The sequence below is a fragment of the Lepidochelys kempii genome, chromosome 26 (genome assembly GCF_965140285.1).
Source record: "Lepidochelys kempii isolate rLepKem1 chromosome 26, rLepKem1.hap1, whole genome shotgun sequence".
In the NCBI taxonomy this organism is placed as follows: Eukaryota; Metazoa; Chordata; order Testudines; family Cheloniidae; genus Lepidochelys; species Lepidochelys kempii.
The window spans coordinates 5,513,685-5,533,484 of NC_136405.1; the positions used below are offsets into that span (position 1 = coordinate 5,513,685).

At 55.0% G+C, this 19,800-nt stretch overlaps 1 protein-coding gene across 11 annotated transcripts in view; it reads left to right on the forward strand.

Moving 5' to 3' along the window:
• Positions 1 to 769: 769 nt before the first annotated feature.
• The window catches only part of DMTN (dematin actin binding protein), a 33,935-nt gene continuing 14,904 nt past the window's right edge, over positions 770 to 19,800 (forward strand). For 4 of the 11 annotated variants that reach the window (XM_073324987.2, XM_073324991.2, XM_073324989.2 and 1 more), the window contains exon 1: positions 770 to 1,049. Coding sequence is in view for 3 of the 11 variants with exons in the window: in XM_073324997.2 (XP_073181098.1) it covers positions 17,605 to 17,737 (133 nt within the window). In the remaining 8 variants the exon portion in view is untranslated. Of the gene's footprint in view, positions 1,050 to 10,340; positions 10,712 to 16,588; positions 17,738 to 19,800 lie in introns of those variants that run through there. The other 7 variants (XM_073324990.2, XM_073324993.2, XR_013635071.1 and 4 more) reach the window with 5 other exon arrangements.

Genomic DNA, 19,800 nt, shown 5'->3' on the forward strand with positions numbered 1-19,800 from the left:
CGGTCTCTAGTGTCCATACAGATACGATTATCAACCTAAAGCGTTATAGTGTTGAGTCCTAGACAGCTGCCACATTCCGCCCCAGAGGCAGCTGCACTCCAACAGTTGGCAAGGTGGGGTGATGTGGGAGGAAAGGTGGGTCTAGACGTATACTATCCATGAGCTATAGCCAGCTGGCGCAAAGCCATTTCTGCAGGATGACATCCCGTTTGTCAGCCTGTTTCCTTTACATTGCATTGCCTGAATTTTCTGGGGGGGAATTCTACCCATTGCTCCCCAACCCACTCCTCTCCCTTCCATTCTGCCTTGCTATTTTTGGCACCGACGCAGAGCGTTTATTTCATTTTATTTTGCAACAACAAAAATTAACAGAGGGAGGGAGGGAGAGCAAGATGGAGAGCCGCCACCTCTCACAAATACTGCTTCGTCATGATGCTGGTTAATTCTCCTCTTGTTCAGAAATGGACTGAGCCAGCAGCAGAGGTGGGGAGCTGCACACACACACGCTCTGACTGGCTCTGTAAATCCACATTGCTATCACCACTCGATCCTTTGCAGGCACTGCCTCTGGGGCTGGGAGATACACACACACATACACACACACACACAGGACTGTCATGCTGTCAGATACACGCCAACAGCACAGCAGCTGAACCCAGCAAGGGCAGCCGGCTGAGGACTCGCTGGGATACTCCCAAGCAAGAGGCAGAAGGAGGGGAAGGAGAGGCGTTTTGCAGCAAGAGAGGGCAGGGGAGCAGTTCTCTGGGCTCCTGGGGCTTGTTGTTGTTATCGTTCTCGGCTTGTTTTTCGGGCTGGGAAACCATGCGAGATTCCTGGAAGAGGCTTCCATAGCCCCAGCTGGGTGAGTCAAGAGGGCTGCCGTGCAATCTCATTGAGCTCGTACTTGACCCCTGCCATGGCTCGGCAGGCATGAGGGGTGGGAGGGCACATTCCAGGCAGATGCTGTTCCACTCTGGTGCCTGTGCCCAGGACTAACCCAACCTGCAGCAAGCGAGTGTGCAGAACCGGCGGGGACTAGAGTTCAGCTGGTATGTTGTTAATAGCATCAACTCTACCTCCTCCTGCCTTCCTTTCCTCATCCTCTTCTTGCTTTGCTTTCTCCCTCCCTTCCCTCCCTGTCTGTTGGTGCTTTGCTCTTTCTTTCCGTCTGTCCGGCCTCTTCCTCCTCCCAGGCACCTGGAAAGGGGACAGCCTTGCTAAGTGAGGATGCTCACCCTCCACTGCCAGAAGCATCACTGCCGGCTACGACAAAATGTGTATTTTTCATAAGTGGCTTCCGAAATGCAGGCCCCACAGACAGCCTGGGCACGTGCTGGCCCTAGGGTGCTGCTGGTGATGTGGGGCAGCAGGGGTATTGTGCTGCTCGTGTGGAGCTAAGGGAGTCTAAGCTGGCACTTGGTTGGCAGGAGCTGGTGTTGGTAGTATCGGCCAGGATGCTGGTGCCAGCCAGGCACAGATTAATAAGAGCCGTCTGGCTGGGCTCTGCTAAGGGGGTCTTGCTGGGCTGCGCTGGCCTATTACTGGTTTGAGAGGCTGCTTAAAATGTTTTGGTTTTAGCGTTTTAATGCTCAGGGCTAAATGTTCCTGCATAGGCAACTAAACAAGGCATTAGCACCCCAGCTTCGGCCCTGCGGTTAGACCTTGGGGCACATAATGAGTTTTTGTGCTCTGAGGTTCCGAACCAAGCATCCAGGTGACAGGGGCAGCAGGTTTGTATAATTTTCGGTGGTGCCCAGAACGGGTCCAAGTCCTGCCCCACCCACACCTGCCTAAGGCCCTGGGAGGGAGTTTGGGTGCGGGAGGGGTGTGGGCTCTGGGCTGGGGCAGAGGATTGGGGTGCAGGAGGGGATGAGGGCAGCGGGCTCTGTGAGGGAGTTGGGGTGTGGGAGAGGGTGAGGGGTGCGGCTCTTACCTCGGGCGGCTCCCAAAAGCAACCTAAGGCAGCTCCTAGGTGGGGGATGTCAGGGGGGGTCTCTATGTGCTGCTGTCCGCAGGCACCGCCCCCAGCCAATGGGAGCTGTGGAGTTGGTGCTCAGGGTGGGGGCAGTGTGTGGACATACACATTCCCCCCCGGGCCACAGGGACGCATCGGCTGCTTCCGGGAGCAGTGCGGAGCGAGGGTGGGCAGGAAGGCGCCATAGCCCCACTATATTGCCGGTGGTGGCAGTGGCGGCCGGGGCTCCTTTTAAATCGCCTGGGGGCAGCAGGCGGGGTCAGGAGATGCTCCAGGGGAGGTGCGTGGGGACAGCAGGCAGGGCCAGGGGAGAGACCCGGCCCCGCAAATTGGTGGAGCCGGGCCCCTGGGTCCTGAATATTCCTGGAGCACGGGCACCACGGGCCCATATAACTCACCACCCCTGCCAGGTGAGGAATTTGGATGTTCTGGGGACCTGTGTTTGACAAATGAGTTCCCCAGCTCTCTTGAGCCCATTCCCCATGGGCTCAGAAATCCAGTCCAGTTCTTTTTCTCCTTTCAGGGCTGCATCCGGAGCCCATTCCAGGTGGGCACAGAAATGCAGTAGGTCCAGGCCTTTAATGTCCATTTCCTACAGAGACACAATTTTGTGACTAACAGGAAAGCTACAAGGCTGGCAGGCAGGCTGCTTCCACAGCTGCACAGCTCCCCTTCCCCCAGCCATAGACTCCCTCACAGCAACTGGCTCCCTACAGTTGCAAATTGAAATGCAGTTTTGGGCGTCTGGGGTTGCTCCCAGAGGCCCTTGTATCATAAGGAAGTTCAGAAGCCTCACCTGGGGCCAGCTGATTCCCAGGCCAAAACAGGAATGAGACAAGGGTTTGCACTGTTTGCAACTCGGGGAGAACTTCTCTGTGCAGAGAGTGAATGAGGTAGAGGAGGAAGAGCAAGGCCAGCAGAGTAGTGTCGTGTTAGGTGGAAAGCCGGGTATGGCTATAGAGGAGGACATAGGCAACGGGCAGGTCGAGGATCTATCATATGGGGTCAAGAGGAAAACATCTCAGAAGAAAAGTAGATTTTTGCTCCCAAGGGCACCGGTTTGAAAACAGCCCAAATCAGCAGTGACCAGAAGCCATTCCCGTCTGATAGACCTCATGGGCAGTGAGTTACAGGGTCTTAGTTCAGTTTCTAGCAGGACAAGCATCTAGATCCCAAAAATCCCCACTGCGATTGGCCTTAATTTGCCTCCACCCTTATGGGTAGGCAGAGGGAGCAAACAGCCTGAGCTTAATAGGCCACTGAGACTGAACTCCCCTCTCATTCTAGAGAGGGATCCCTCTGGGGCAGGGCTGAGAGGCATGGGAGGTTGCAGCCCATATACTGTGGGGACACAAGGACATGGTGGGTGTTGCAGATTTTGGGATGGGATCAAGGTCTCATAGGCCCATCTGCCCCTCCCATCACCTATCCGATGGCACCGGAGCTGGGCCGGGACACACAGGCAGATGCCAGCGCCTCCTATGCTAAAAGAGTGGGGATACTACCCGCTTGCACAGTGGGGAAAAGGGAACTGGGATCGCTGCCTAGATGGGGTGACTTTCGTCAGGATCGAAGGACAGAGCTATAGAGCAGCCATGGGACCAGCCCACTCATGCGCCTGCCTTAGGGTTTCAAGCATTGTCGGAATGGCTCTTCAATTCTCCCATGACAGGCGCGTTAGGGCACCAGAGAGAAATGCACGTCCCCCTGGTTGAGAGATCTGAGCTCGAGCCACAATCTTGACTGGACACTCCAAAGTCTCTCGGCTCCAGAGCTTTGTTTTCACTCATGATCAAGGCCTTTAGCAAACTTCTGACCCAGGTCTGGGCTGGGATTTCAGAGTCCTCCATGTTCCTGCTGGGCCTGGCACTGCTACCCAGCTGGGTTGCTGGGACAGAAAGGGAAGAGCCCTTCCCTCTGTGATCCCCCCAGGGTGTGCCAATATGTAGCGCAGGTTTCCAGAGGCGCTTGCTGTCCAGGCTCTGGGAGGATGGTTTGTTTCTGTTGCTCCTCGCAAGCTGGGTGTGTTGAACTGGGCATCATCAGCTGGTAGGAAGGCTCAGTTTCTTTGCCGCCCGCCTCCCTGTGCCCCTTCCACATCCTCAGCTACTGAGACCAGCTCTGGCCTCGTCGTGAAGCACATGCTGCTAATGCCCGGAGCTGGCTTGAGAACCCATTTGTACCAGAGCAGTAGAAGCTGAGAAGGTGGAACTGATTATGGCTGCCAAGCTGAGACAATCAGAGTGAGAGAGGCCTGGGGAAATGCAGGGCACTCCATGACTCCCTCCTGGCGAAGGAACTTGCACATGGTTTGCTCTGACTTGTCTCTAAGGGGAACGCCTGCCTTGTTAGGCCATTGGTGGGTGTCAAACACCACACCCTCCTACCCCACTCAGCCAGGGCAGAAATCAAACCGTCCCGCTGGGTTTGGGCAGGATCAGCTGAGCTCAGAAACAGCCACCGGCCAATGAGAGAGCCAAGGCTCAACTGTGCTTTGCTGTGGTGGGTGTTGAACTCCACTAACCCTGTCTGGCCCGGGGAGGGCGGGGGCAGCTGTATCCAGCTAAAGGGAGAGGGGAGCGGTGTTTGATCCTGCCATCATATGCAGGGAAGGCAGGGCAGTGTGTGTGTCTATCTATGACTTCCTAAGAAGAAGTACTGCAGAAAGGGATCTGTGGGTCCTAGTGGATCACAAGCTAAATATGAGTCAACAATGTAACACTGTTGCAAAAAGTAGTGTGTCCAGTTCTGGGCACCACACTTCAGGAAAGATGTGGAGAAAGTCCAGAGAAGAGCAACAAAAATTATTAAAGATCTAGAAAACATGACCTATGAGATTTTAAAAATTGGATTTGTTTAGTCTGGAGAAGAGATGACTGAAGGGGGACATGATAACAGTTTTCAAATATGTAAAAGGTTGTTACAAGGAGGAGGGAGAAAAATTGTTTTTCTTAAACTCTGAGGATAGGACAAGAAGCAATGGGCTTAAATTGCAGCAAGGGAGGTTTAGGTTGGACATTAGGAAAATCTTCCTGTCAGGGGGGTTAAGCACTGGAATAAATTGCCTAGGGAGGTTGTGGAATCTCCATCATTGGGGATTTTTAAGAGCAGGTTAGACAAACACCTGTCAGGGATGGTCTAGATAATACTTAGTCCTGCCATGAGTGCGGGGGACTGGACTAGATGACCTCTTGAGGTCCCTTTCAGTCTTATGATTCTATCATTCTATTTAGTGTTCACCATGATATCCCAGAGAGACCCCTCCAGCTTCGTGCTGTGCGGAGAGTGCCCAGCCAGGATGACATAGACCTGATCTTGGCTACCCCTGTGTGTTTCCTGCTCTGTATAAACGCTTTGTAAGGATAAGACAGGATCAAGGGGACAGAGCTCTCCTTTGTAGCTTGCTTCTTTGCTCAGAGCAGGAAGGGGCCTGCCAAGGAAACTCGCCCTCCTGAAGAATGATTCCCCGCCCCGTTTTCCACAGCCCCAGGGTGACTCCTGAGGGTGCCATGTGGTAAGGAGCCAAGCACTTCCTGAATCCAAGGCAGGTCGGGTTCAGCTGATAGGGCAGCTTTGCCAAGAGGGTGTGAAGTTAGGGGCAGAGGGAGCCAGGTTTGCTTTGAAGCCCCTCAAAGAACAGCTGGCCTGTCTTCTTCCACCCAGCCACGTCCACAGTGTGCCCAGTGAGATGAGTGTCTTTAGCGCGGCTGCCTGTTTCCAGCCTTGGCTTTGCGTCTCCACAGCAGCCGGCGGGGCCGTTGCTATGGCTCGGGATGTGGAGAGAGCTCTAAGCTTCTTTGAGTCGGCAGCCTGCAAAGGGGCTGCCTCTCCAGGAGGTGTGTGCAGGCAGACGGCCAAGGCATCATGGCCCAGTTATCCCTGGCTGAGCTGGGGATGAGGATACCTGCAGTGCCCTCAGGTCTCTGGGATGCTGGCAGAAAACAGGGCAGGAGGTGTAGTGGGATTGGGATCACTTTTCCTGAGCTGGGAATTGGATTGGAGATGTCCCCTGAGTGTAGCTGGGAATGGGGCAGGGCCCCAGTGAGGACATGTGCAGAGTGTACCATCCTTATAGGCTGTCAGGGTCCCCCATGGGGGATCGGATCCCGTAGGATCTGAAGGCTCCCTGCAGGATTGCCCAGGGAGGGAGTTGCCCGCAGGGATGGCAATGACACAGGGAACAGGCTGTCAGGAAGTGAAGGGGGTCCTGGAGTCTGAGGCTGCTGGGGTTTGGCTGCTCCCTGCCAGGCTGCAGTCATGGCCGTTCTGGACACATGCACGCTGGTGCATTCGCCCCACATCCGTGTCTACGCCTCTCTGGGTGCTGCCGTGATCAAGTCCCCTCCCATTCCCTTTACATCATCCCTTAGTCTGTTTCCTTCTGCCCCTAAGAGATGCTGTCATGGGAGGTCTCCCACGCCCCTCGCATACAGGATGAGCTGGCTAATCCCATTCTTAGCCCAGATTACAGGTCACATGAGCCTTTTCCTCGCCCCGCTGCATCACAACCACAGTCTCTCCAGTACCCAGGGGCTGCTAAAAGGGCATCGTCTCCCTTTGCAAGGCCGTGGGGCCACTGGCGAGCTGCGCACTCAGGCACAGCAGAGCGATGGCGTTGGCGTCAGCAGGGTCACAGAGGAGTGGAGCAGAACTTGGCCCACTGCGCCCAGCTGACACGCTCTGTTTCCCGTCCCCGGTGAGAATGACAGCACTGGATCTGTGGGAGCTCATCTCTCCACGGAGGGAGCCTCAGATGCAACAGCGGTGCTCATTGCACGCCACAGCACTTTGAGATCCTGGGGGGAAAGGCACTATTTAAATGCAAAGATCCCCCTCCTGCTCTGCCTGAGAAACCTGGCCCTGGTTCTTCTGGGCAAGAACCACCCATCGCCACTGCAAACTAGTACAGCACTTCCTGGGCTTGAGGAGCAATGGCCGCTAGCTCCTGCTAGAGCTCAGGAACCAGGGGATTTATAGCAGTGTCACAAATATCTACCCGAGTCTCAGGTCTCCTGAACTGGGATGGTGAAAATGGCCCCTCCCATCCTCCTGCTCAGCTCCGCTCAGCTGTAGATCTCAGAGTGCATTGCCAAGGGAGGTCAGATAACACAGTGCAGTGCAAAGAAAGGGCTGTATCACGCTCCCCATTTTACAGCTGGAGAAACTGAGGCACAGAGAGGGGGGACTGATTTGCCCCAGGTGAGTGGGGGAGCTGGGAATAGAGCCCAGGTCTCACCCTTCTAGCCTGGTGGCTGATCATGGGATAGTGCCACCATGATCTCAGTTATGCAAGCATCACCTGCTGAGAAAGCACAATGCATCCTAGCCTTCACTCCCTCCCATGCCGTCTCTATCTTCTCCTCCTCTCTGAAGAGACAAGGAGGCAGCCAAAGTGAGCAATACGCACAGGCTCTTATCCTGCAGAGCCTGACCTGGGAGTAGCAATTGACACAAACTTCATTTAGTACCAAGAAGCCTGTGGGGTGTGGGCATGCTGACTGGAGCCACTCCCTCTGCCTGGGAGGCTGCGGGCCAGAGCCTGTTTGATGACTGGGGGCAGGGACCCTGTGAGGCCCACACCGCACTTGCCTAGAAACACTCCCTGTTGCTCATGTGTTTTGCAGCCTGCTTTCCTGAGTGAGCTTGAAGGGAGCTGTCTGCCTCTGCTCTCCCCTGCCCCATCACACTGCTCGCCCCACAGTGAGCGAGAGGCCTCACCTCTGACCCACTCTGCTCGGGGAAAAAATATCCCACCAGCTGCCAAGTTTTCTGCCTGTGCAGCCCATATTTTAATGTGAATGAGTCATCCTTTCTCCAGCTGGCACCTCTGCCGGGTGATGCTAAACAGTGTGGAAGGAATAGATTGTCAATAGCACCGGGTTAGCATTGCCAGCCTCCCCCAAGGCATTATTCCAACACATTCGGGAGGGACCAGGGAAGAGAAGCTGGACAAAGCAGGAGACAGATGCCGATAAATCCGGCCAAGAGTTGTGGATCTTGTTTCCACGTCTTCCCTGGCACTACTGCCACCTCGCTGCTCTTCTAGCAAAGCAGTTGCACCAGGCATCCATCTAGATCCCAGGATCTGCTTAATGGGACACCTGCAAGTCCATACAGTCCCACAGGGCATCCAAATCACTGTCAGGAATGGGGGCACCTAAGCCAGACCCTAGGTCACGCAAGTCATACATGTGGCCCAGCCACTCAAGCTGCCTCTGAACAGGGAGACCAAGCCCAAACCATTACACAGGGCATCCAAACCACTGCCTGGGCACTGGGGCCATTCTGTGGTGACCCCATGCCAAGTCCCTGCAGGGGGCACCCAGTTCTGGGAATGGAATGGCAGCTCGACAGAGACTTCCCATGTGGCTTTGCCCAACCTCACCCAACAGACAGCAGCCAGGGGCCTGATGCAGACGTTCCTTGCTGCTCCGGGGTCTCAGGCTGCTCTTTGCTTAACTATCCCGTGTCTGTAGCTGCTCTTTCTCTCCAGGGGCTAGTTGCTTGCCCGGGATGCATGGCCATGGGGGGACAGGTGCAGAAACCAAAGACACAGGAACCGAGGAGGACATGGGCTCATGCTGCCTGGAGCTGGGGGAGCTATGTTCTGACAGCCACGTCTTTCATTCTAATGGGCCTAATTAGGCCGGGCTGACCACTCCGAGAGGAAGCTGGCTGCCTGGTGTAATGGATGGTGCTGTGCAAATGGCTGTCGAGGCAGAGAGCCTGTGTGCATCCGCTATCGCTGCTGCAAGTGAGAGCCGACGGCCTCCTGGATGGTAATTGATGTGCCATTATCGCTGCTCGCTCATGGCATTAAGATTTCATTGCTGGGGCTGCGTCTCTAATGGACTTGGCGAGTGTTGGTTGGGGGCTGGGCGGGTCCCTGCACATAGAACAGCCTTTCAGCAGGAAGCCTAGCGAATAGCTGGGAGCCAGAGTTCAGCGGGACCGGTGGGAGCTGTCGTGTAGACTGGCTCAGCTGAAGACAAGGTGGGAAAAATTCCTGTGCCCTGTCTCTGCTACAGCTTCCTCTGTGGCACCTGCAGCCGTCCAGGTGAATTAAGGATCCCTTTTTTGTCATGGAAGACGTGAACAGCATGTGCAAACTCGCTCCAGGATAGTAACGCACCAGGAGAGAGGAGAGAGGCCCCTAGCCTGAGAATGGAGTGGGGACTGGCTACTGCAAAGAGAAGGAAAAAATTTGAGTTCCTTTACCCCTGCTAGTGTCCACTTTCAGTTCTCTTCCTCTATGGGACCACACCCAGAGCCTGTTCTAGATGGGCACAGAAATCTGGCCCAGGTTCTTCTCTTGCCAGGAGGAAACAGGATGCTTTGTGATTAAGATACTAGACTGAGGTTCAGGAGACCTGGGTTCAGGTCCTGGTTCTGTTACAGACTCCCTGTGTGATCTGGGGCAAGTCAGTTAATTGCTGTGGGCCTCAGTTTCCCATCTGTAAAATCAGGATAGTGGCACTGTCCTACTTCATAGGCAGGTCGTGAGGATAACCCTGTTAGTGTTTGTGGGGTCCCAGGTACTGGGAGGGAAGGTACTTGGATGAGGGCCATGCAAGTGCCTTGGTAGATAGTTAAGTTAGGATGAACATATGGGGTGGAGATGACACATTGTGTGGAGCACTCCTATGTATTTATTGAATAGCCAGGTACCTGTCTGAGAGAGGATGGGGACTGGGTGGGAGTGTGGCCTGTTGGGCAAAGGAGAGGCCTGGATTTCAATGTGTGTCAGGACTCCTGGGTTCTGATCATGCTTCAACAGGAGTTGCATGCAGGAGTTGCATGCACATGGTTGATGGGATAATTGGACCCTTGGGTGCTCTGCCCCTGGCTCACTGAGTGACCTAAGGCAAGTCATTTCCTCACTCTGTGCCTCAGTTTCCCACCTTTACTGTTTCCTGCAGGAACACGGGGCTTAATTCACTGACATGTGCAGGGCTTTGAGCTCCTTGGGTGGAAGCCTCTGTAGACGCCAGCTAGCAGATGCTGGCTCACAGTGGATATTATCAGATTTCCCTCCTGCTCTCCAGGATATTGGCTCTAAATGCCCCTGGGGCGGGGCGGAGGAGGCAGCGAGGCTGGGCTGTGGCTGGAGCTCCTGCTGAAGGATAGCGACTGGAGGGCAGGTCAGCCTAGACGCTGAGACAGCAGAATCTTTATTTGGAAGCCCTTGTCTCTTCTCTGTCCTAGGAAAAGAGCAGGATGGAGAAGGGAGCAATTGCCCCTCGGGTCGACAGGGCTGGCCCCCAGCATCCCTGTACAGCAGGCGGGGGCACTGGGATGGGGTGAGGGTTGTTGGGGAGGGGCATTGTTGGTGTTTTAGTGGGAGGGGGTGGCTATCAGTGAGGAGGCAGGGGGTGCAGAACTGCAGGTCTCAAGGCACTGTCCAGGATGTTCCCCTGGGCTGGGTGGGGCACCGGTGCCCTGCCCATCCTTCTCTCCGCTGTCCTGGAGCAGTGCGAAGAGGTGTCCAGCCGGGCTGGGTGTGTTTCCCCAGCGCCCTTCCCCACACGGCCACGTGCGTGCTTGGCTCGCGGGCCCAACTCCCCGTCTGTTTCAGGAACTTGTGACCTAGCATATCCCTCGCTTATTTATGGCTGTGAGTCTTTTCCATAGCAACCCTCACATGACGCCGCGGAGCGAGGGAGGGGGAAATGCCAGGGGAGAGAAACAATGAGAGATGGAGAGAAAGAAATAGAGGAAGAGTCATGCTGAGGAAGGGTGAGGGAGAAAGCGGGGATGAAATGCTGGGAGGGAGGGAGAGGAAATGGGGGGGGGAATGAGAAGGAGGAGAAGAGAGCGAGAAGGAGAGAGTGGGAGAAGGAAGGAAGAGGAGTGCATGAGCCATGCATTATACCCTCCCCCATCTCTCTCAGGCAGTAGCTCTCCGGAGGAGCTGCTCCTGCCCTGGCCCCTTGCCCACAGGCTGCTGCAAACTAACATGCTTGGCTGTTGTGAAAAGTCAAACCCCGGATTTCCTGGAGTGGGGGGAGCCGGCCTCCTAAATCACCCATGTCAGCCCAGCTTTGTGCACTGAGAACCTCCTGTCCCCAACTCCCCCCCGCCCCAACATTGTGCTCTGAAAGGTTACTATGCTGGCAATGCTCAACGCCGCTCTGTTCTCTAACCCTCTTCTGTGTCTGTCCCACAGGCTGGGGAGAGCATGGGATATCCTACTTGCCAGCCCCTGCCTGGGCACCACCCTGCTCTGCTATAGGACCTGGGAATCTGGGGCACTTTCCACAACCACCCAAAAACCTTTCTAGGGGTCAGTAGGTTAAAGTGGCCAAATGCAGTGATCTAGCTCTCTATCATCTTTTGCATTCTGGTTTGACTGCATGACTGAGAAGAGCTTATTGAAGGAAAACTAAAGTTAAGGGATTGTTGTTATTTGATTATTATTACTATTATTAATTATGATGAGACGCTGAGATGATTGATTATTATTATTATTTGTATCCAGGATCCCAATTGTGCTAGGTGCTGCACAAACATAGAGAAAAAAGATGGTCCCTGCCCCCAAAGAGCACACAATCTGAGTAAAAGCAGGCTAGCAGAGTTTTGCATTTATTTCTGAGCATGGTAAGGTATCTTGTGGCAGTGAGTTCCATAGTCTAGATCTAGCACCTGTCAAGTTTCTGTTTCCTTACATGAGTCTCCCACACTGGTTGACAGTCTCACAGTTCCAGTGGACTGGGGCTGCTGTGAAAGGATGTTCCAGTGGTTTGGTCACTTGTCTAGGACTTGGGTGGGACATAGGTTTAATCCCCTGGTCTGCCACAGATTTGGACAAATTGCTTAGTCTTTCTGTGCCTCAGTTCCCCACCTGTACAATGGGGATATAAGTGCTACTCTACCTCCCAGGGGTGTGTGAAGGTAAACGCCTTTCAGAGCGAGAAGTGCTTGGAGATCTGCTGAAAAGAGCTGGGTGTTACTCTTCGTGGGAGGCTGTGGTCATGGGGGAAGAGGCATCTCTTAGGTAGCCAGTGGCAGGCTTTGAATGTCAGGAGAGAGCTCTTGGACTGCGCTCTGTGTTTTGTTAGGGAGCCGGTGCAACTCCTGGAGCTCCTGGGCCATGTGGCTAAGCAGACAGGCTGCTGTAGTTTTCTCAGAGCATGTGGCTTCATCCTTACATAGAATAAACCCTGGAGGTCACCAGTCATCTCATCTGTGTCTCAGAGGATAGGGCACAAGCCACTGGCCAGCTGCGGAGGATAATGGGCACCAACAGCACCAAGGAGCCCAAAGGGGTCCCAAGGCTGCAGATTGGCTGAGCCTGAGAGATGAAGGCTCAGTAATGGGGGATGCTTGAGGAGAAGGCATGTTCTTCCAGGTGCTTCCCCCTTCCCACCAACATCTCTTCCGGCTTGCCTGCTGGGCTCAGCGTTAGCCAAGCGCTCTGGGTCCTGCCCGGTGCTGATCTCAGCCCACTGCTGGGAGAGCTGGGTGACAGGGCTGTATACCTTGGAGGTAAGGAGCCGCACTGCAGCCCGCACTGGCTCACCCTCTTCACGCAGATGCTGAACAGCCTCGGGGACAGAAGCAAGCCTGGCAGGACAGCGCAGGCCTGGGCTCTGGAGAGAACTGGGCATTGCCTTAGCTTTCCCACCTCCCGCGGATTTGGCTGGCACTTGGTCAAACCCATCGGCGCCATAACTCGGTGCAGAGCATGGGCCAGTCCCAACGCCCACAGCCCCGTGCTGCTCCACCCAGCTTTGCTTGGCTTTCGGCTGTTCCTTTTCGGCAACCAGTCTCAGTGCCCAGTCCCTGTGGTGCTGGGGGATGGATGGAATCAGTTTGCTCCCTAGTGCAGAGAGACCTGGATCCCAGCCCCTGGTGGCTCACAGCTGGCCTGTGTGAGAATCCCAAACATGGGTAGGATCCAGCCTTATCTCTGATGGCACCCGCAAGCAGCCAGCACGTGTGCACTCAGACTGCCTGCCAAGGAGAGCCCGAGCGGCTGGAATCACTGGCCCAGGGAGATTGGTGGTTGCTAAGGAGAGAAAGGCTGCTGATTTGGGCGTTGGCACTGCTGTCTGCTCCAGATAAGTATGTTCTGGTGAAGTGCCCTGAAAGGGTGGGGTCTAGGCCACGGGAGCTGAAGGCAGTAGGTGAAAGGGACAGATTCTCAGGACAGTTACAGCTCTGCCTGCCTCCTCCTCTGGGCCTCTCATTTCTGTCTGCCTGCCTCCTTCTCTTCATCTACCATGTGTCAGACTCTCCTGTCTGTCTAATCGTCACCATGCACATCCTTCTCTCCAGGTATCCCTTTGGCTCATTCTCGCTTTTCGTCTGTCTCTAATCTAGCTGCTTGTCCCTTCCTTGATCCATCTGCCGGTCTGTACGTCTGGAGTCCTGTTCTTCTTCTCCTCATCTGTCTTGCCATATATATATTACATGTCCATTCAGGGCATGGGCACAGTGAATTGGCGGATGACTCAGGGTGCATGCAGAGCCCAGTCGTGCCTTGTATTGATCTGTGGCTGGCAGGCCAGCAACTGGGTGGTTTGAAAGGTGTGCGGCCCAGACGCTGTTATTGCGCAAGGGAGAGTCTGAAAATGTTCCTAAGTAGCTGCCATGTCTCCGAAGGAGCTCACCGTTCCCTCGATGGGAAATGGCTTTTGGCTGCTTCCAGGCAGGACCTAGATAAGGGCCCCAGGGAGGGAGTGAACCCCTGGGCCAGGGCATGGAGAACGGGTCCGATGGGAGCTGGCAGCTGCAGGTACATGGGGGGCAGCCAGGGATGGAGAGCAATGTTCTCGGTGATTATTTTGGATAATGTGATTATCATCTACAAATACCCACGGGTCTGCCTGGCGGTGAGGGCCAAGCAGCTGCTTTTGTCGGCTTTGTCAAAATGTTCCAGCTCAGCCAGATGTGACTCCCGTGACCCAGTACGGATAGTTGCCTGGCCAAGCAGTGAGTGGGGGTGAGGTGATCCCAGCCTGCATGCAGCCTCTTCCGATGCTCCAGTTTGCTGATGCTCCCCTGGGCTCCATATAACTACCCAAGATTTGCTCCTCCTTTCCTGGCCTCCCTTCCTCATTCTGATTTCCTTCCTGCTACTCTCCCTGGCCCATAAGAATACCTGTCATCACACACTGGGGTAGTGGTTCATCCCCAATTTTTGTGCCAGACATGGACCACCTGGGACATGTTACCTCGAAGGCAGTGCCCTGCACTCACTTGGAACATCCATGGAGGACCACTGGGTGGAGCATTCTGCACCTCACATGGAATTAGATATGGTGTTATATTGAAGCGTGTGACGTACCACTGACTTGCACGGATCACCCCACTGTGTGTGTGGGACATGGCTTAATGTGGAACTTCTCCAGTTGATATGTGGGATGTGGCTTCACAGAGTTTCTCCCCAGTGAATACCTGGGATTGGCTTCATGTATTGTAGATCTTTACCATTGAATACGCAGGATGTGGCTTTATGTGGATTGTCCCAAGTGGATACGCAGGACATGGTCTCATGTGGATTGTCCCAAGTGGCTACATGGGACATGGCGTCACATGGTTTGTTCTTATTGAATACATGGGGGATGTGGCTTTATGTGGATCATCCCCAGTGGATACGCAGGACATGGTTTCCTGTGGGTCATCCCCAGTAAAAACACGAGATGTGGCTTCATGTGGATTATCCTTAGTGAATATGTGGGACTTGGCTTCAAGTGGATTCTTCTCGTTGAACATATGGGGAGTTGCTTCGTATGGATTGTCCCCAGTGGGTACATGGGAGGTGGCTTCGCATGGAGATCATTCCCATTTAATACATGGGAGGTGGCTTCACGTGGATCATCCCCAGTGAATGTGGCTTGATGTGCATCTGCTTCATATGCTACGTAGGAACTAGCTGATAGTTAGGTTGGGTTTGGTTTAGCTAAACAGAGTGTGAAATGTGCTTACGTCACCTACTCCCGTTCTGTGCATTTCCAAATATACTATTTGCTGCCAGGCACCAGGAGAACTTGGACTCATCCAGAGGGGCGGTACAACGGACTGGGAAATCCATGAGATTTACACACAATAAGGCTGCGTCCAGGACATTTGTGGTTCCTGAGATTCCAGTGCACAGTGTATCCCCGTGCGACAGGCGTCAGCTTCCACCGGAGCCCAAATCCCCTTTACAGCGGGTGGCCTGGGATTTCCAAGGGCTCTCCTTATCTGCTAACAGCAAATCCCAGTGTCGGGAGGAGCGGGGCCTCTGCTGAAGCCATTCCCAGGAAGTCAGGGACTCCACCCCTGGCTTTGCCTGCAACGGTGCCTGTGGAAAGTCTGAGCTCATGTATCCTGTGCTAGTCAGCTACTCAGCGGGCCTGGTCCCTACAATACATCCTTATCTAGCTAGCGTCCCCCATGCACCCTGCTGTGCCGTGCTGCGGCACAGAGAGAAAGAGGCTTTGACAGGCAGACGAAATAGTCCTTTGCCCTTCCTGGCGCCGTCCATTGAGGATTTCGATGCACTTCACAGGCACTCATGAATTAAGGCTCACAGCCCCATCCCTGGGAAACATCCATCCCTGTTTTATAGATGGAGAATCCCAGACACAGAGAGGGTCTGGGTGCAGCCTCTGGAGAAGGGGAGAAGAAGTGGGGCTGGATTTTTGTGCCCACCTGGAATGGGTTCTGGGTGTGGCTGCCTGGCCAGAGGAGAGCCAGAGCTGCATTTCTGCCTCTGCTAGCCTGGATTCTGGCAACACAGCACCAAACCAAAGGGTTATTTGGAGTGCGTTTCTGGCCCAGAGGTGGAGAGATTCCCAATGAGACTGATGAGCCCTGATGGTGACTGTGTCTCCTGGAAGACAGATCAGGGTGGCATATCTTGGGACCGGCGGATGCTCAACCTTTGGGGGACCTTGGTCCCTCCCCTCTTCCATTTCGGGAGGCAATGGCTGAGTGTTATAAGCCTCAGGTTTGAAACTCCAGAGCTCCTCAGAATCAAAGGCTAAAAGCCCAGCAGGGCCACTTCAGCTTTTCAATATTCCATGGTAAAAAAACACTGAGTTCCAAGAACGTATTGCATGTGAGCCTCTCCTGGAACAATGGCCTCCGGTGCAGGTGTGCAAAATTCTCATTATACAGGGGTACAATGCACCTTGGTCCTAGATAGCACTGCTGTGCAATGAGCTGCATGTCACCCCTCCAGCCCAGCCCAGAGGTGACCACATCTCAGAGTCCCATCAGGGTGAAAGTTGCTATGGAAACTTAAGAGATTGACTCAGTGCAAGACAGTGTAGACCCTCCCCATTCGGAGTATGAGGATTTTTTGCTCTCTCCCCACTCCCGCCCTAAAGGAGAATTTCAGAGAAAAGCAAGAAACTGGTAAAAAAAGGAAAAGAGGGGAATACAATCCCTCCCCTTCCCATTCCCTCCCTCTGACGGCCCCAGCCCCTTCTGTGCTGGGTTCTTTTCCTTCCCAGAACTGCACGGCTGCCTATTAGCACTCCAGGGCCGTGTGCTAAGTGCAGCCAGGCTGCTGCCCTTGCTCCCCACCGGGGCCTTCTCACCCAGCGTGCTGGCTGGGACAAAAGGCGTAATTAACTCTGCTCTGACTGTCAGCGCCCGGTCAACAAGCGCCTGCGATAACAAGCCTCGGAGCTGGGCCCTGGCACAGGACCACCTGCCCAAGGCAGGGCGGGGCGGGGGGCGTGCTGCAGTCCCACGAAGGGGAGACAAACTCCTGCTGAGGAAAAGCCAGACGGAGTGGAGCCTGTTCGACTCCGCTGGGCTGAGGGAGGCCGAGGCCTCTGAACAATAAACCCATTGTGTCCCCCCCTCCCTCCGACTGGAGGGCAGGACTTACCTACAGCATCAGCGGCTGGGGATGGCAGGTGAACCTGGCCTCCTGGGCTGCATGCTTCAGGTGGCATTGCTGGGGGAGTCCCTTACAGACTGCCAGACAAACGCCAGCCCGGCCCGAGCCAGGGCCGGGAGGGGAACTGGCCCCTGAGGGGTCTTGGCATGTCTGGGTCTGCGCCGTGCCTGTTATATGATGGAAAGGCAAAGGTCCCCCGACTGTTGTCAGGGAGACTGAGGCGAGGCCTGGGCTTGTGCTGATTGGCTCAGAGCATGGAAAGCGCTTCATTCTCACGACCGCTCCGCATCGGGCCCCGCGCTTCTTTGGATAATCTGGGCCCAGGCGTCCAGAGCGCCGTATAACCAGAATGAACCCTCACAAGCCCCTGCACTAGGTCCTTTTACAGATGGGGAAGTCGCCCTTTTGCAAATGGGGAAATTGAGGCATGGAAGGAAAGAGGCCACTGATTTTGGGTGCCTCGGGGTTTCACCAAGCAGCTTCTGCCCATCCAAAAATCAAGACAATCAGCATGAGGAGCTACTGCCGAAAAGGTTGACCTGCTCCGGGTCACCCCACAAGCCTGTGTCAAAGGCCCCCTGGGGATCCTGGCCCCTGTGCTTAGGCCACAGGCGTGTTTTCATGTGTCCTCTGAGAGCCGTAGAATTGAGCTTGGTTTGGATGCTAGTTCCCAGAGTTTGGAGGAGGACAGTGCTGGATAAAGGCTCCCCACTTTGGTCCCAAGCAGGGCCCGCGGAGCCCTCCCTCCCGGAGCCTCAGCAGTTGGCGGCTGCTCTGAAGGCCGAAGCAGATGGAACCCAGGAAAGCTGGAGCATATCGAGTCTCTCCCTTTGAGGTGGCACATGCCCCCTCTTCCCTGCTGTGGGCACTGACAGACTGGCAACCTCTTGCAGCCTGGGAGGCGAGGAATGGGGGAGATGGAGGTGTGTGTAATAACTGGGCAAATTGCCCCCCACCACAGCCTGCAACACAGGGAGACTAGAGACGGCTCCGGAGTTGGATTACTCTGGTCCCTGCTAGCCTGGCCCAGTGAGACAGGCCACGACTGCAAGGATGCGTTTTCCAGGCAGTGGGTTGGGGGGCGGGGGTATTGATCAGAGATGTCTCCAGCTGGCAAGTGCGTCTGGAGGGCAAGGCTTGGGTTTCAGCTCTCAGGACAGAGAGCAGCTCGGGGAGAGTGGGGGCCGCAGAGGAGACGCCAGTTGTGGAGCTGATAAGGTTCTGGCTGGGAGCGGGGCTGCTGCATAGCTCTGTTGGGTACTGCCTCCCCGTGTGAGAGGTGCCCAGATGAAGGGGAGGGTGCACCAGCACTCAGAGATGGATCAGAACCGGAGCCGGTAGTCTGACCCACTCCCAAACTCCACGGCTCAGGTAAAATGGGACCCATGTCAGAACTTCACCCCTGGTGGTGCAAGATCCAAACCTGATTGATGAGGCTTTGCACCCTCCAGAACAGCCCTGGTTTTGCCCATCTCTGCCTGGCTATTAACCTTGGGGTATTGAGGGGTTGGCAGTAACCCCTGACGGGGGTGATGCTGTAACTGGGGAAGAATCCAGAGTCTGGGGGTATCAGAGCCCCACCAAGCGGTCATGTTAGGGGGCACTGCCAAAGACTGGGGACTGGAGACATCAGTAGGCCCCAGGGGGGCACAGTAGAGCCTAACACCTGCCTCACTCCATCTCCCTCATCCAGGTGCACAGAGTGATGGGGGCTTGTCCAGAGAGCAAAGGGACAGACTCACAGAGAGCAGAGAGGATTTCCCAAAGGAAGGGGAGTAGGAAGGAGCCCCCTTTTGCAGGGGTGGGGTCAGCGATCCGTCCCCACATGTACCCCCTGCAGTAGTGATTAATTTGTAATGAGAGAGGTGCCAGGGCTCAAGCAATTCTTTTACTTTCATAACTGACGTAGCAAGCCCAGAGGTGCCGGAGCGATGAACTGCCAGGCCCAGAGGTGCCGGGGCTCAGCCCTGGCAAGCTCTGGCACAAATGAAGCACTGCCCCGAAAGGCCCCACCTTCCAGAGGCACAGGCTGCCCCATGGCTGCGGAATGGGCTGAGCTGCTCCGCTGTCTGTCCGGTGCCCCAGGGACTTCCTGGAAAGCCCTTGTTGACCGGACTTTATAGTCGGAGGTGGGGGGAGCTGGGCAGGGCCGGATACGGAGAGCGAGCACGTCTGTGTCATTGCTGAGAGCTTGGGAGGCATCCAAATGCACTCTCTGTCACTTCCCATTGTCCCAAGAACAATGGCTCAAAACAAGTGCAATGATCCCACCGCTCAGTGCATGGAAAGACTCAGCAGTGGAGGGTCCTGCCTGGCTGGGAGCCCAACTGGCTGAGATCACTGCAGGCTCACCGGCACTGCCAGGTCCTCCCTGCCCATGCCCTGAAGCGGTAGAGCCATCTCTCGGTGTCCTGGGCTCTGAGCAGGCTATGCGTGCTTCAAGCCATGCCGTCTCCCCATACCCTTGGCTCTGGACAGGCTGTGCGTGTTAGCTCAAAACCGGGGCTAACTGACAACTAATAAACTGTAACTGTAAATGGGGACTCATTATTGAGCAGGTCTGTTTCCAGTGGGGTCCTGCAGAGATCGATCTGTTCTTGGCCCTACACTATTTAACATCTGTATCCATGGCCTAGAAGAAAACATAAAATCATCCCTGATAAAGTTTGCATATGACACAAAGACTGGGGGAGTGGTAAATAACGAAGAGGACGGGTCACTGATACAGGGCAATCTAGATCGCTTGGTAAGCTGGGTGCAAACAAACAATATGCATTTCAAAAATGGAAATGTATACATCTGGGAACAGTGTGCCACTCCGCCATGCCATGTGGGAGACTTCGGCAAAATTCCTGCAGGAAGGGGTTCCCGCCCTGGGCCACACAGGAGACTGGCTAGCTCACCAGTTCAGGTCTCTTGCTCTCTGGGTGGGGAGCACTGCACTGCTTTAGGGAAAGGAAAGCTTGTCCCAGCTTAATAGAGCCTG